General features: G+C 31.2%; 2 protein-coding genes across 3 annotated transcripts; both read right to left on the minus strand.

Annotated features, from left to right (window-relative positions):
• Window positions 1-484: 484 nt before the first annotated feature.
• Window positions 485-6,583, minus strand: LOC148232388 (uncharacterized). Its single transcript, XM_088191438.1, has 11 exons — window positions 6,537-6,583; window positions 5,188-5,232; window positions 5,037-5,111; window positions 3,634-3,788; window positions 3,403-3,573; window positions 3,198-3,325; window positions 2,453-2,710; window positions 1,993-2,124; window positions 1,826-1,918; window positions 1,577-1,749; window positions 485-1,511 (listed from the first exon to the last, which is right to left on the minus strand). Exons 2-11 carry the CDS (start codon window positions 5,193-5,195, stop codon window positions 746-748), a joined length of 1,959 nt encoding a protein of 652 aa, XP_088047564.1. The 5' UTR covers window positions 5,196-5,232; window positions 6,537-6,583; the 3' UTR covers window positions 485-745.
• Window positions 6,584-8,509: 1,926 nt separating this feature from the next.
• Window positions 8,510-16,045, minus strand: Tm2 (tropomyosin 2). 2 transcript variants are annotated; one of them, XR_015810622.1, is made up of 7 exons: window positions 15,912-16,045; window positions 12,175-12,588; window positions 11,981-12,098; window positions 11,809-11,910; window positions 10,910-11,087; window positions 10,022-10,696; window positions 8,510-8,897 (listed from the first exon to the last, which is right to left on the minus strand). XR_015810622.1 is itself a non-coding variant. In XM_088191927.1 (6 exons), exons 2-6 carry the CDS (start codon window positions 12,546-12,548, stop codon window positions 8,815-8,817), a joined length of 855 nt encoding a protein of 284 aa, XP_088048053.1. In that variant the 5' UTR covers window positions 12,549-12,588; window positions 15,912-16,045; the 3' UTR covers window positions 8,510-8,814. The 2 variants fall into 2 exon arrangements, 1 of the variants encoding a protein (XP_088048053.1); XM_088191927.1 differs by lacking the exon at window positions 10,022-10,696.
• Between the last annotated feature and the right edge of the window lie 1,937 nt (window positions 16,046-17,982).

Here is a 17,982-nt window from a genome sequence, read left to right on the forward strand (position 1 = left end):
GCAGATAAAACAATTGGTTAGCCGATTGCATTGCTTGCACATTCGACAAACTAAATATGTTTACGACTTGAATAAGTGAAACTAAAAGGTGAACACATTTCGTAGGTCATTATATTACAAGGGGTGAACCATGTGAATAAAACGCATTGTCCATTGCATAATTTATTGCACAAAAGTGTTGTTTTTATGGTGCCTATTGAGCGGTTAACGGGCGAGTGCTGACAGGGAGGTAAAATCCTCGATAATTATGGTAGCAATTGTAAATTACGCAATTGTGGTATTTAGTATTCTCTTATTCTTAGTCAGGTCTTTTGTCAAAACGAGTTCTTATTTCCTTTTTATAAGTTAAACGGTCGTTAAAATGACCTTAGCGTTAACTACGCAACCAAAAAATTGTACTAAAATAATATTTTAATTCACAATACAACACAAAATAAAAATACACAATACAATACAAAAGGGAAAAGGAAATAAAAGAGAACTAACAAAAAATTGTATATTTTATAAAATTAAAAAAAAAAGTTAAAAATTACAAGTTTTGATAAAATAAATTCGTATGGTTTAGCGAAATTCGTCTACAAAACATCAATATTGAGAAATAAGGCAATTTCACTTTTTATTGAAATTATTACCAAACTTTTCAATTTATCTTAACTTCTGCTCGTGGGTGTGCGCCGAAGAGTTCGCACACGCCACGAGCCATCATACATGTAATCATACATGTTAAATACTTATGTGGTTGTTATTAGGATCCGTAATAAATACCACCACAGATGTTGCAAGTATTTGAACCAACAGAGCTTTTAAATAGATCAGTAACATAGGATCTAAAGAGTGAAATTAATGATGAAATTGCATCGCTATCAATATTTTCAGCAACAAAGTAAGAGCTTAAAGCATCTGTAAAACTTTTAAACATTTCAATTTTATTCTTCAGCAAACAGATGGTATTATAAACAAATTTAAAAGCAACTTCAAACTTATTATGTGAGTTAGACTCCAGTAACTCCTTTAACATAGGGGGCAATTCGTCAATAATTATATCTGCTATCATTGATAATTGATCTAAATTGTCATTTATTAAATCAGCAATGTGCTCACCGATAAATGTTTTAAAATCTCCTGATAATTGCATACATTTAACAAGCCTAATTGCTGATGCGTATGAAAAATTCGACGAAAACTCAACAGGAGTAGGAACTGTCGAATAATTCTTGGCTGACAGATTTAATTTGTTTACATTACTTAAAAATTCTGCTCTTTCGCTTGGATTAAGATTTACAAAATCCGTTGGATTTATTGCTTGGCCAGCGTTTAACTTCATACTGCCGTCTGTAGCAAATGATACTTTAACTTTTTTAGCATTGAATTCTTTATTCATGCGAAGTGCACTTGCAAAAAAATCATCTTTGTTGTTTATATTTTTCATGCTTCTTATTACTTCTGCATTACCCTGTTGACTACCACCAGCTTGCCTTCTTGTTTCAGCTGTTAATTTGTCAAATACTTTCCTATGAAGCAAAACAGTGAAAACATATTTAATACAGAATTTAATTAAGAAATATATAATTAGTACCTATGACGATTGCTGCGTAGTCCATCTCTTTCCTGGTTTATAACAGAATTTTGCGTTTCTTCTATTATATTAGAAGCAGTTTTCATATTCATCGTAGAGTGACAAAAAAAGAAAATTGACGAAGTCAATTGTATCAATTCTAATTTAGAAGGTGTTGTACCATTTTGAGCATACTAAAATGATTAATAAACTTGAATAAAAGTTAATTCAATTATTACATGCTAGGTAAAGTGAAAAAGGAACAATTACGTTATTAATGATATTAAACATTCCGTTGCCAATACCCACAAAATTCGTTCCGATTGATGCAAAAATTGCAACGTTGAAGAGCTGCGAAAATCCCTAAAATTAAATGTACATAGATAACATAAGCTTTGCTTAAAGATATAAGTTTACCCAAAAAAGAAAATTAATACCTCACTGACGACAACTCCATTGCTTGCAGCTAATGACAAAGCCTGCGTTGCACCAGCAGTTAACATTCCTACAGAGTTGCCAGCTACACTTATCCAGCAACCCCGAGCTTGTGAATCTGATAAACTAATACTCTAAATAAACACAAAATATAATATTACTATCTTAGTCTCCATTAGCACATGAAGTTCACAAATAACCAAAATATGAACATATACAACTTAAATTAAACTTCTCATTTCTAAAGCCCAAAAGAAAGTGTTGCTAACTAAAATAATTAATTACTACGATTTTACGGTGTATTTCCTTTGATGGAATCTATAACGAGTGTAATGGCAAATATACTGCTTATCGTTGGTGTTTACTATTAATTGCTATGTTATATTGATCGCTTTGACAACATTGAACTATTGATGTAGACATGTAAAGCTAATATATTAAAAAAATATATAATATAAACACCTGTTCATGTGTGTATCTATCTGATAATGTTTTACTAGAAGCAAATAATCCATATGCTCCTACTGACGTGGATGCTATAATAGCACCAGAAATAATAGGTCCTGCTACAGGAATAATGAAAGACGCAGCAAATACACCCATAGACGATAATCCTGTAACTAGAGATATTTTCTCCAGTTTTTCGGTTACTGCAGCTGATGTTGAAGATTGAGGCGATAAACACTTTTCCAGCAGCACACTTGAAGGGTCAAAGCGAGACTGCAAATTAAAAATGTTTTAATTAATTATGAACTAATCCCAATAACTAAATTTCTTCGTCAATGAGACTAGTCTTGCTTGGGTTCTAATAAGTAATGTATGCAAAATTTTGTTTATGCAGAGAAACAGTATTATAGACTAAATTTTTTCCTAGAATGAAACTGAGGAAAATTTAGAAGAATGATATTTATTATAATATACGTTTATGTCTAGAAGGATGTGAAATCTATAATTTTAAATAATTGTATCTAATATAATGCACATTTCTATCATGTGAAAGTAGGAGTGTGCATATGTATTGGGAATGGTTCAAGAGTAACTATAAAAATTGAGTTCATACCAATCAAAAAATGTACGAATATAATTCATCATATTCTACATACAAAATCTAGTATTTTTTTGTTAGACAGCTATATTTCTGAATAGTCAATATATTATTAAATAAATAAGATATTATGAATTATTAACAATTAAAATGTATAATTACAAATTGATATTTGCCATCTTTAGGTGCAACTATTACTCCCTTTGGTAATTTATTATTTTCCAGATAGCTTTTCCAATCTGAATAAACTCGGCAGTGTTCATCTATGTAAATAGAACATGATGCTCGAGCTGAAAAATTCAAAATCTTAGTTTTATTTGATTGGCAATGGTAAAATATTTTGTATATATCAATTAGGTTAACTTACCGTCGTTTTCATTTGTCCTGATACATTTTTTCACTTTGAATAAGGGTACAGACTTAATTTCAGATGATAAAATATCAACATGCTCCTCCAGATTCTTTGATATGTCATGAGGTACCACACAAACATATAAAACGGACATGCATACATTATTGCCTCCAGAACTAAATTTTTCTAAAAAAATCTGATACTATAGAAGACTAAGTGATGTGTAAATAAAAGTGTTTATCTTACTACACTCGCAAATCTTTTCATAAATTGGCGTAGCGAAAGCAATTTGTTCAGTCGTGTATTCTTCTGCACCCTCAATAACCGGAGGGCCATAAAAAGCATAAAGAACTTTATTTCTTATAAATGTAAAATCGTTTTCTTCGCCCAGATTTCTGTATCTGTAATATATAAAAATATGATTTTCATTGTTAAAAATGTACATATATACACATAATTATAGTATTAGATCAGTTCATATATTTTTGTTTTTTTTAGTATCATAAACACTATACAGGCCTCTGAAATTGTAAGGTCATATGTATATGAATGGCTGTAATTTTAGGTACAATAATTTTTCGTGTGCGACAGTTTTTTCGATTCACCAGTAGATAACTGCCGTAGTTTTATTCACATTAATAATATTTCGGCTAATTTTGTTAGCCAACCTGATCTAGTTTTAAAATTCATAATTTCGTTAAAAAAATATAAAGGTAAAAATATTTTTCATTAAAAAAAATCATTTTAATGGGATATAGTGGTTTATTAATTTTTAGTATTTTTGTTTTATTTTTTTCTCTTATGTTGTGAAAGGTTTCAAGTAATTTTATTCACAGAAATTTATTAGTAAGGTTAATATTCTTCAGATCAATGTAAATTCTTAACCCTCTAACTGCCGAGCTTTTTAAGTTTATCAACTTAATATTAATGATATATAATAAAAAAATTAAGTCGTGTAGAAAAGTATATTTAAGTATATTTTAAGTCGAATAAAGAGAGTTAATAAATTATAGTAAACTCCAAAACAGGTATACACTAGCATCCTCTAGCTTATTTATATTTATATTCGCAATTAACTGTTTAAAAACATGATTTTACAATTATTGTCAACGCTGGTGTTGAAAAAAATAATTTAAGGATATCTAAATACCAAATCAGCTTGTAATCTTATATGTGAAAAATAATGTAATTAAGCCAACGTATCTTATCATATACTACGTGTTTTTTAAATAACAAATTAGTATCATGTTTTTTGTATTATATATGAGTCGATGATAATCTAAAAACTTATGTGTGCATTTTAATATGCTATAGAACCAGGCCAAGCTAGCTTAGGAAAACAAATTCCACAGAACCTACAAAGATGCAACCAAAGAACTTGCTAACAAACCTCTACAATATCACATAGCTATATTTTGTTTAAAATATAAAAGAGTGACTTTACTATGTATTACTACTATTAAAATATTTGTAAGTAGGCTGATAGATTGCCAAAAATATGTCTTATGGAGAGATATGCTATTTCATCTAAAACCTGCCTCTCCTATGTCGGTAATTTAAAACTTTATCCTAAATTAACAATCTATTGTTGATCTCATGTAACGCAAATACATGAACTGACTAATCTATGTACATAAATAAATACATACCTATCATAGGAAACCGTACCAAAACCCTGACCAAAATATATTTGTATATTTTTGGCTGTTGTTTGAACTCCTGGTCTATTTGGTAAACAAATACTGAGTTATTCAATAATTATAACAAAAAAAATATATGTATATGTATAAGTATGTTTACTCTGCCATGATCTTCGATGTCAACTGATACCTTTAGTGGAAAAATCTGTAATAAAAATAAAATACAAATATTATTAATAAAAATCAAATGATATCTTTTCAATTTGCATTTGAAAAAACAAGCCAGTTTTAAAATTCGAAATATTTAAAAATATAAATGAGATGTGTATAAAGTATAATAATAATCTTTACAAATAAAAGGCAATGTTCGTATGTGTGTACTCTCTAAACTTAAAAACTACTGGACCGATTTTGCTGAAAATTTCACAAATTGTTCTTATTAGTGAGCAGAATGAATAACGCTGTTATTTTTATAATGCATGACGTCATATCATGATGTCACATACATCGTGACCTAGGTGTAAAAGCCGTCTCCAGTGCTATAAAACAGACCACGTCAACATCGAGGCAACAATCTCCTCCATGTGGACAACTTGAAAAAACGGCTGAAGAGGACTTAGCCCTTCGAACTGGTCAAATTATCATTACTGAAACTTGTTTACTATTAGTGATTGCGTAGTGTGAAACAGAAAACTTTTGGACGGCAATGGGTTAACATGGTGTTTAAAACATTAATTAATAAACATAGTGTACAAATAATTGTTGGTCATAATTAAAAAGAAAGTTTAATAATACGTAGTCCCGTTCGAAACCACTGCGTTAAGCTGACCGTTTCACAAACAGGGACGCCATTTGGGGATGGGGATTTGTTGAATATATTTTGAGAAGAATTAAAGAAAATGGAATTTATTAATCTTCATCTTCTTCCAAATTTATCCTCCGAGGGAAAACGACACGTCCAAACTGTTCCCGTAATACTCTTGGGAGTTCGAAATGATACACATATATATATATCACACAGATGACAATTTAATATGCAGTAATATATATTAAAGAAAATAGTGATATTAGCGCTGTAGGATACTGCTTATTCACGTGCCCTTTATTTTCGAAAGAAAATAAAGTAAAAAGAATTCGATATCATCACAAAATTTAATAACAAAACCAAGCCAGTTGTTATCTTCACACTCGATGGAGGTCCTAATGAGAATCCCATGTATCAAAAATGTCATTGAGCATTTCGTGAAATTTAATTTGTAATATTTAACACAAATTATGACGTGCAAGAATGGAGTGTTTAACCTAGCCCGGACCAAGTGGGGTACTCGAAGTCCCCAAAGTCGCTATTTTTTGCTGTAACTTTTTAATTACTAATGTTAAAACCACGCAGCTCTCTATTAAACATTTTTACTGAGCGATTTTTGTGTCATCGATTCCGATTAAGCAAACTGGAGAAGGATTGAAGATCCGGAGATGAACACAGCAATTTAATATAAAAAGTATGTTTACCTTGCAACGATGTTCGATGTCAACTGATACCATCAGTGGAAAAATCTGTAATAAAAAGATAATACAAATATTATTTATAACAATCAAATGATATCTTATCTATTTGCATTTGATGATAACAAGCTAGTTTTAAATGTTAAAAATGTTTTGAAATATAAATTAGAATATATAATAAATACGTATAAAAAAGTTGGAATTAGTTTATTTACAATTATTAAAAATGCAATTGCTAATAATTTATGTTGATGGTTTTTGTAACATAATATGCAAAAAGTTAAATAAATGTAAAAGCAACTTCAAATAGCCGAATGTTGAGCTGCCATTTTGACAATCGTCAGATATCATAATCACAACACAGAACTTAAATGATAAGAAATGAAATGAGGCGACTTGTTATGCTTATTTGTAGTATAAGTAGAATTTGAAAATGGTAAAAACTTAAAAAGCTCGTTGAATTTTCCAATTTTAAGTTCAGAAAAAAATTATAAAGCACAAGTAAAAAAAAACAGAAGTATGAAATAAACAAATGAAAAAATATCGAAAATAAACTAACATTAGAAAATCGTGATTCCTGCGTTCAACTACATATTTGCCAAATATTGAAAAACTGTCAAAAAAATTTAAAACCATGAAAGCCACTAATAAAAATATTATATGTATGTTTTTAATTGTATACTGATATATTTAATATAATATATTGAATGATAAATGCATATGGCCTCCATTGACGCCAGTTACACATGTGTGCTCGCGATCACCGCATTGCTACATGGCGAAACTGACGTTCACACGTTCTTGGAGTCGGCCTCCACCCGACAAACGAAGCGGTTGGTGGGCCAAACTTATCGCATCGCAATACACAACAAAAATGTTGAGAGAGGAATTTGGTGCCATCTTAACTTGTTATTCCGTTTTCAAGATCAAATCTTGAAGACAACTTGGTGGCAAGTTTTGTTTAATAGAACGCAAAAAAACACGGCTGTCGCAGCCAGATGTCGAATGTTGGTGAACTAAAGTTAAAGATAATTAGACTTCACAGCAAAATGGTTCACTTTGGGGCAGACTTTTGAGGCTCGAGTTGGTTCATGGCATCTCGCACAATCGTGCGATTGGACTTGTCGCTTTTGAGAGGTGTGTGATATTAAAAAGTTGACCATGGACAAGTGGCAAGAGCGTTGCAACTTCTCCTCAAAAAGTTGCTAGACACAGTAGCTCATCGATAAGTTAAAGGGTACATGGTGAGCCAAACTATTAATTAACACAAGCTGCTCACAGGGCACGGTCGGTGCACATAAGCAATCAACCATACAACAATCGACATTGAAAAACAAAAGTCTTGGAGTACATTTTCTTCGTGCGTAAAGATAACAAATGAAGCAAAGGAGTTGCGCAAAAGACAAGGATCTTGAACCCTTAAGTCCAGTTACCTCATAAAGAAATGAATTTAGGTGGATATCAAGGATAAGACCTCGCACTGTCATTTCATTCAAAAATATGAAGACGATGCTTGTTTTTCTTCCTGGAAAATAGTTTTAAGCATCTACGCCTAGAATATTAGAGGAATAGAGCTTAAGCTAAGGGAAGGGAAGCTCTTTTAGAAGGTGGCTGTGCAAACAAACCCTCTTTCTCCATAGGACTTTTTTGACGAAAAGGACCCCTACCGTTTTTTTGTCGAGAAGCATCAAATAGAGTTCGTCATAACTGCGCGAGAATTCTTGGACGTGTCAGAAAGGCGCTATGTGCAGGTTGGTACGACTCGGCGGCAAACATCCAATCCAATCCAGTTTCTAAGGTCGCACTTCCCCTCCTAAGCTTACAGCATCGCCATACAATATACGGCTCAAATAATATAATAAACTAATTAACATGAACGTGAAATACAAATATAATTTTCCTTTATAATAATAAATTATGTAAGTGAATATGGGCTTCTGGTAAAGAGCACTTTCGTGGTGTAAAATAAAAAAATCTTATTTATAATAAATATTTTATTTTATTAAAATTTAAAAGAGATTCGTAACATATAATTTACAATGAGTGTATAAATTTCACAAGTATACAGTTAATGCGGATGCGCTTGTTGGACGAAAGATTGCTTCTGTGCGCGACTTGTTTGCGCCTCGCCAAGTTTGTACATCGAGATATTAATAAATAATAAATAATATGCACTAAAAAAAATGTGAAATAAAATAATAATAAAAATAAAAATAGACGAGCACCGTGCGATGCCATAGTCAAAGCGCACGTGGACTTAGTACGGCGAATGTTTGACGAAATTTTAGTATCCAGCCAACTCGGCGAACGTCGAGTCCATCTCGTCAGCCAAGCTCTTGTATCTGTCCTTGTTGATTCCGAGCTCATCTAATACAAAAATAAATGCATGTTTAGTATGATAATGCGCGCTTATGCGCGTCAAAACTCCAAAAAAAAAAACAACGATAGACAACTTATCAAAGCTAAACCGAAACGAATCATATTATATGATGTAGTGTGATACTTTTGATTTATCTATTTTTTACGCAGGTATACAATCAGTTTAATAGTATGACATATTTATATTCTGGTTTAGAAAAACCAATAAAAATATAATATTTTAAAATTCTGATTTCTCAATCTATCAATTTAAATTCGCTAAATAAAAAGTGGTGACTACATGTGTGAAAATAAAGAACTGTTTTTCTAAAAATGGTGACTAGCTGATTGAAAATTCAGTGAGTCATATAAATCTGAGAAATTTTGCTTCCGAAACATCTCTTTCTTCCATCAGACTCCAGAGTTACTAAAATATTTCAGCTACAATCACTGATAGTCTAGTTTTGCCCTAGTCATGACATAACGAACACCACACAGAGAACATATGAACTCGTGCCCGACGCCTGGACTTCGTCCTTAACTTGTCGGACCTTTACAGAATATTTTGTTTTTTGAATTGCACTTCCTGTTGGATATAATGTAATTTAAACAAATGCACAGTATACAAAAATAAATATTAATCGAGATTCGCAAATACAGGATGGAAAATTCTTATTTATCTAATTAATAGAAGTTTTCCATAACATGTTTTTTAATGTGAAAATATTGTCCATTTGAATACAGATAATCCAAAATATCAATGTTTCAAGAATTATGATTAAAAAAAATAGTCTGTAAGTGTATATGTATGCAATAGATAATCGAGTATGATTGCCATTTTTAAAGCATTATAGATTAAAATTATACGTTCCATTCAAGTACCGTATATTTAACGATAAAGTATCACACTACACATAATATATTTTACATTCCATTCTCATCTAAATTGAGAACGTCTCTCAATCACTAAAATAATAAATGCCTATAAAATTTAATATATAAAAGATCGTAAACGATGGAGTTTTCTCGCGTGTATAATATAATATAATATATATAATATCGATCTAAAAATTGAATAATTAAATAAAATTTGGCAAAGCTATTAATATTTATTATAAAGCTTAAAATTATACCTTTGTGTTATCGATCCTCTGCAGTATAGCGACATAAGCGACAGATGTCATACTTTTTTGTAGAAGGTATTAGTTACAAAGAGATAGAGAGAGAGAGAAGATTTCCAATTAAATTATATAGAAATGTTAATCGTATAAAACACTTAATATAATAATTAATCATAAAGCTAAAGTGCTTAATAAGGTTTAAGAGTGTTAGGGCGAAGGGAGAGAATGAGAATTTTTACATCAAAGGATTTCTAGAGGCATACATCTCGAACGGGATAAATCGTTCGATATGGAATATGAGACTGAATTATGTGTGTGATGCATGTCTAGAAATGCTTTAATATAAAGATGTTTTCAAAATATATATATATATATATATGTAAAAAAATTGTGATTTAAAAAATATATAAATTTATTTATATGTCGTGTGAGTGGTCTGTGCGAGATGGAAATGCGCATTGCACAAGGTTTTTGGAGTGTCCGCATGGTTCCTGGGGCGATGCAGGGGTCAATTTTGACCCCCGTTCTTTTCATTCGATGGATATGGAAACTGTAAATTGGTACTGAAACAAATAAAGAGGTAATATGCGGGTAAAAGGGGTCGTTAGTATCCTGTGAGCTCGGCAAATGTGCTGTCCAGATCGTCGCATATCGCTTTGTATTTCTCCTTCTCGTTGAATAGAGTGTCTGCAAGTAACGCATTACAACAATATAAAGTTAAATTAGAATAACCTTTTCGAAACATTAAATTAAATTACAAACCACAACATTAGGTTACAAAAGCGTGTTAGATTTAACCGATAAACATGTGCGCATAAATAAAAGTTATTTGTAACGAGAGTTGAACTTTCGCGACATGTTTATGGTAGACATAAGTGATGTAAATCAATTCGATTTTACCTTCAAGCCTGTCGACTTCCTTCTGTAGCTTCTTGACGGTCTTTTCGGCGAACTCTGCGCGCGCTTCGGCTTCCTTGTGCTTGACAGTGAGGGTCTTCAGCTGTCTCTTGAACTCCTCAACGCGCTGGTTGGCCTTCTCTTCTGATACTTCCAGAGATTTCAAAGAGTTACCTACGACCTACAGAACAGAACAAAACATCAAATAATGGTATATACGGCTCTCTTTTTACTACACGCTATCCATTATCAACATTTTTTTTTTTTTAAATCAAATCACCTGTGGGGACCAACGATTGACAACGACTGTCTTTAAAATATTTGCCCCTATGCGCGCAGTTAAAAATTAACAACTTTCTGAATTGAATTTATTAAAACAGTATGGACTTTCAAATATGTTTTGTACTACACAGTGGCGTAACTAGAGTGGACCGCCCCGGGCGGTACTTGCTTAGGGGCGCCATTTTCGCGATGTAATTGTTCGTGTAGTGTAATTTTTAAACTGAATACGGTAAAAATATATATCCACAAATAGATAAGAACTAAGTTGACTATGTAAAAACAATTTAACAAATGCTCCGGCCAAATTTTGTATTAGATAATTGTATGGGGCTTAGCTACGCCACTGCTACTACTTATAGTCCAATATAGACGATAAAACATATAAGTGGGTCACGAAAGAGAAGTATAAAAAAAATTTGAAACACTGCAATATATTAAGATACATGCATTGCACACATATATTTTATTTAAAACTTAGTTTTATGCTTTAGATCAGCGTTTTCCAAGTTTTTTTATGAAATGAGTTACAGTATCATTCTGGTTCTATTAATTTTTACTAAAATATGGATACATTACTGCAAAATTAAGAATCTAACTTACTGCTTAAAAATCAATCTCACCTTTAACTCTTCTTCGAGCTCCATGATCTTGGAGTCTCCAGATTTGACGCGATCTTCAGCTACTTCCAACTCATCTTCAACGAAGGCCAGTTTGCGTGATACCTATGGTTTTAACGCATTGTTACGCTCTATTTGAATACTCGTATTTTTTAATATATTTTATTGCTATTACCTCATCTGATTTGCCGTCAGCGTCTTCAGCTAACAATCTAGCTTCTTTGAGTTGGTTGGTAAGTTGGTCCATGCGCTCCTCATCTTGTTGGGATCTGTTTTCCAACACTTTGCACATACTGAAATATACAATATCGACCGATTAAATACATCCAAATATTTATCAGATATATAAATTCAGACATAGAAACCAACCGATTGTTCTCGTCGGCGGCAGCTGAGGCCTCTAACAACTTGCTGGTGGCAGATCCCAACCTCTCCTCTGACTTTTCAAGATCCTCCTCAATCTGTTGCACCTTCCTGTTGAGGGTGGCCACCTCGGACTCGGTGGCGGTGAGGGTCTTTTCTCTATCTTCCAAGTCTTTGTTGGCCTGCTCGAGGTTGTTCTTGTTGTCGATGAGGTCCTGTTCCACCTGAGTCAGCTTCTTTTGCAACTCGCGCACTTCCTCGTTGATCTTGTCAGCCCTAAGGTTGGCGTCCTTAGCTTGGCCTTCGCAGGTATCTGCCTTGTCCATGGCATTGTCCTTCTCCAGCTTCATCGCCTGCATCTTCTTCTTGATCGCGTCCATTTTGGCGGCTGGGAGTGGTTACTGCGCTGGAGAAAGTAAGCTGAAAAATCAAAATAAAATACTATCAATCGTCAAGTTCCAAAAAGATAATATATACTTAGTAATACATTCAAATTATTCAAAATTTTAAGTATCAAATCAAATTCACGCGGTTGTCTCCATATGAGTGAGTGCCGCAAGATTATGAGCGCACAATATATTTTATACATATAAGTGTTTTACGGTGGCCCCGGGCGAAGCCTAGTGACACAGCTATATATTAATAGAGATCATATTTATTCTTACTGGCAATTTTGCTAATGGTTTTCAAACTATTTTTATTTTAAAATCAAGGTAATCTTATTTAGATGCTTATAAACGGGTATTAAAAATAGCATACTTGATTCAGTTAATATTGTTGACTTTTCAGCAGGAATATGATCTTTATTTCATTGTTCTAACTTAATCAGTATCAATTACTTTTTTTAACATTACACGGTAATAGGTTTTTTGAGAAATAATTATATGATTACCGATATGACAAAATTGTTTGAAAATAAAGACTTATTTAGCTTTCACATGACAGGCGTGAGTATAATGCGTTACAACGGAGTAAAAACAATTAATACTTTAAGTAATTAATGAGAGATCAAATTGAAATCAAAGTGTGTAAATCAGTGACATATATTTTATTAATTTAAAGTTTTTATTATGATGGCAATATGACTCATATTTAATTATTCATCCGTGAGAATAGAATAATCTTGGAAAACCTAATCTTTGACAATCATTAAAAATATAATTTTTTAATAATCACCAATTCTCCCAGACATGATTAAAAATAAAAAATACTAGGGTTCATATGCGATTCTAAACCAGCTGGTATTAGTCATCGACTTAATCGCTACTTATGCGGTTAAAGTTAGTCTTAATGGTTTTAAGGTTCGTCTGCATTGTCAATTTTTCGATTTACCTAATTATTAAAATATATCAAATTGAGTTTATACTTTTACTTAATTAATAATATATTTTCTAATGTGGCAAAATTAATGCATTAATGTGTTAAGGACTACAAAAATTGTGTTTATAACCTGATAGTTTTATAGACCATCTTTGAAACGTTAGTTTCAAAGATGGTCTATAAAACTCAAAATCGTATTTGGCCTATAATTTAATTTTAATTAGCATTGTTCTAATCAGAATCAATTATACACATTTATTATGTATTATATATTTTTTTTTCAATATTAAAACCAGTTTTACTCAATTTATTTGTGTACTATGGTTACTGATGTGACAAAATAATGACATAAATGTGTTAATGAATAAAAATTGAGTATAAATATATGACCATACTAATTTTATAGATCAAATAAGAAACATTACTAAAATATTTAACTAGTAATATGATCTCAATTCCCATTATTTTAATGGGGATCAATTATATGTATCATATTTACACATTTCTAATATGAATATTAAGATTTTATATTTTTTTAATGGATTTTGACTCAATTTATTTGGGCACTTGTTATATAATGTGACAAAATTAGGTCATAAATGTCTTAATGGTTCAAAAATTGTGCATAAATATATAACCCTACTAATTGTATATATCATATACGAAATATTATTAAATATATTGTTTTTTATATGGTAGATATTTAACTAGTAGTTTGATATTCTATAATTAGGACATAAATGTGTTAATGGTTATAAATCATATATTTGTAATTTGATCCATATTTCCATTATTTTAATTGGGTTCAATAACTTTTTTGATTATCATAAGTTATTTTTCACTATTTTTGTAACCACATACGAAATATTATCTATATTATTTATATGTGATAGATATACATATGTTGTCTATAATATAATGTAAAATAATGCATCAATTAATTTTTAATAAATATATTTATATCATATATAATTATAATCTAAAATTAAAATAATTGCCTAATTTTATCTCATATATCAAACTCTTGTGCAAATTATTTCTCATAAGTAGATATTTAATAATTGTATAAATAATGTAACTATATAATAAGAAAACGTTTAACTAATATATTCGGAAAAGAATCTTCCTATAAATATCATTATCATCTGTATGTACCAGATCTTATATTTTACTATATTACACTGAAATTGAGTGTTGAAAACAAGTGTTGAAGACAAAATGTAAGAGTTGAGCAGCTCTGATTTAAGAGAATTTATTCATAGACTGACCATTGACTGGTCGAAGCGGCCAGAGGTGCCAAACATTTTTCGACACGTGGGCCGCGGCATTATGTTTGTTGGATCTAAAATAAGCGCATCTGGCGCCATAAGTCGTGCGAAATCTTCGAACGATTTTGCTTGTATATACGCGTGAAATGATCGAAAATAGTAATGGAAAGAAGAGGAGGTGGAGGAATTTGCCGGTCGGTGGTGTGGTGGCTCTGGCGGACAGAAATAGACCGGACCAAGTATGGAGGCCGACACGCGATACTCCCGCCGGCGACGTTGTCCGTGTAACACATCTTCACACCAGATACATATTCGGCTCTGAAATTCCTGAAAAGTCTTCAAACCCCCTCTAGTTCAGCAAAAACATATACTTTCCAACACAGACGGTGTTGAAAGAACTTTGAAGGCTCTGGAACCCTTAAAAACTCTTCCAAAGTCTTCTAGTACAGAAAAAACAGAGACTTTACAATACAAGCAATGATAATATAGCTTTAAAAATTTTGGAACTCTTTAAAAACTTTTCATATAGATCTTCTAATACATATAAGCTATCAAAGGAGCTGAAACTTTAAACAAAAACAATTGGAGCGAGTGGAACTTAATTTTGAAAGGCGAGAGAAAGTCTTGGACTTTTATCAAAACCATACAATAATAATATTAATATCTATTTCAATTACATTTAATGAATATGGCTTATTCCTTGCAATATATATCATAAAATGATACATTAGTTTTAAAATACTCTTTACGCATATAATAGATTAGTTTTTAAGAGCGTTGAAACTCTAAAAAAAGTTCAGTACAAAAAATGTATATATCTTCCAATACAAATCCCTGATTGTTAATAGATTTTCCCAACACAAACTTAAAGAGCATCAAACTAATTATGGAGAGATCATTTTTTTAATGAACAACTGGCAGATGCACAACAATCGAGACCCAATTATAATCGAATACATCTTTGGAGTTACTCCAAGTCTAAAAATGCGACAAAAATCGATCACTAATCACGCACTAGTTTCTGTGGAAAAGTGTGTCAAAATCGTGGCAATTGAAACACTTCACTTTTCTTCTTCACTGCTTCATTGTCACTGGTTACACGTTGATTTTTGAATAAAAAAAAATAACAACCACTGACTAACACTGGCTCCTTACCTGATGATGCGGGCTCGGTGTCGGCACAGGCACTGAACGCTCGGATCGCCGGGACCATCTCCGACGCCTATTTTTGGAACCAATGTTGAGGAACCAACACCGAACACAAACCACGAAAATAAGCGGCACCATCCTGGTGGTGGAAACTCGAGAAAAACATCAATAGCTCTCACTGATAAACCCTTCATGGACGTTTGAGGTCAGCTGAGAATTTGGGCAATTTGAGAATCTTAAAAATACAACCCTCATTCATGTAAAATAATGATATAATTTAGTTTCATTGAGATTTTGTGATACGAGATTTTTATTATAAAGTATCAGGTGTCAAATTAACAGTAACAATATATAATTTTTGCACAAGATAATGTCAAGAAAATGCTTTTCGATTAAAGCTATATAAACTGTTTCTCCGTATTAATATTAATTATATGATTATAAATAAAATTTATTTATCATTAGAAATATGTTGTAGATATTATTTTAATAAATAAAATATAAATATGTGACCCAAATGTTTGAAATATAAAGCCCACATCAACAGCAACTAAATGAGTATTTTTGGTAGAAGGAATAATTAAAATGAAACTTTACACCTATATTTTCAAGATTTCTTAGAATTCAAGCCACTAAATAACCTACGAATAATTTGTTTCCCCATTCTACGTATTTCTGCTTGTGAAGAATAACCAAAGAAGTCCCTATTTTTTATACTGGTGAAAGATTCTGGATTTTGCAAATATTTAATTAGTAACATCAATGTCTGCTTTCTTATATCATTTATCTTTAATTGCCCGTTAAAACTTCAAGCTTAGCTCAAAATTGATATTTTCCAATTGTTTTAACAAAGATTTTAAGACCCCTTCGGTTGTCAATAATAATCGTGAGACAATTGTAAAAAACAGCTGTTGCTACATTATAAAAACAATATAAAAAAGAAAAGAAAAATAGCCCTGAATCGTTTAGCATTCTGCCGATTCCCATGCATAATTTCATCTTATCGGAGCAAGTTCTTAGATCACCAAAGCAAAGATAAATTCGCCGGCCGGTTAGAGTGATAAAAAATCGCAAAAAAAAAGTTTGTCATTCAAATACTTTCGACCTTCCGAGAAAGTGTGCATATTTTCAAACATCTGACACGAACACCTTTGAAAAGGTTTCTTATCTGAGTGTTTTATTTTATTACTTAAGCAAAAATGAGGTGAATTCACGTACTAAAAAAATGGTAAACAATTTTTTGTCATTCCCAGACCCCGATTAAAACAATAAGTATGCATTGCGTATACTTATGCAGCGCTATAAAAAGGGCAGTGGTTTTAAACCATTAAAAAATATACGTACAAATTTAATTTTATGTAATAAAAAATGCTTTTTAAAATTTATCTAGAAATCAGAACATTTTTTTGGTACAAAGATAGCAATGTAAAATTTCACTCTAATAATGAATATTTTTTTATAGTATATAATACTATTTTTACAACTACATATATACTTAATTGTTTACTAATAAGGTAATAAGGGCATGCTGAACACATGCTCTTATTTCTCACTCACTCTCGTCACTTAACACGCGAGCGATCGAGAGCGAAATAATCTCACAGTATATGTATGTGTGTGAAGTCAATCATAAAAAAATATTATTTATCTATAAATACATAGAGAAAAACTAATGATATCAATTAAACATACAAATCTAGTTATAACATATTGGTGGCAAAAATCTTGTCATACATGTTCATATTGACTTGCGCTTTTCAAATGGCAGCGATATATTTAAAAAAACTTTTATGATATTTTAATATCAATTAAGTTAATCTGATTAATTTTCTCTAATTATAAACTTTTAACTTAATATAAGATACATCATCATTAAGCTCTTTAAATAATCTTTTATTATGTGTTTTATTTTGTTTAATATTATTAAATCACCATAAATTACAAGATGTTTTAATAAACCTGATAAAACTACTATATTTTAAAATTTATATTAAATTATATTATAATAAAAAATAAATACAATTGGTATTAAGATAGTTATTCCTTTCAGTTGTGTAAATAGATTTGGCTATTTTTG

This window comes from Plectrocnemia conspersa, unplaced genomic scaffold, assembly GCF_051122295.1.
Source record: "Plectrocnemia conspersa isolate PC_06_02 unplaced genomic scaffold, ASM5112229v1 ptg000009l, whole genome shotgun sequence".
Classification (NCBI taxonomy): domain Eukaryota; kingdom Metazoa; phylum Arthropoda; class Insecta; order Trichoptera; family Polycentropodidae; genus Plectrocnemia; species Plectrocnemia conspersa.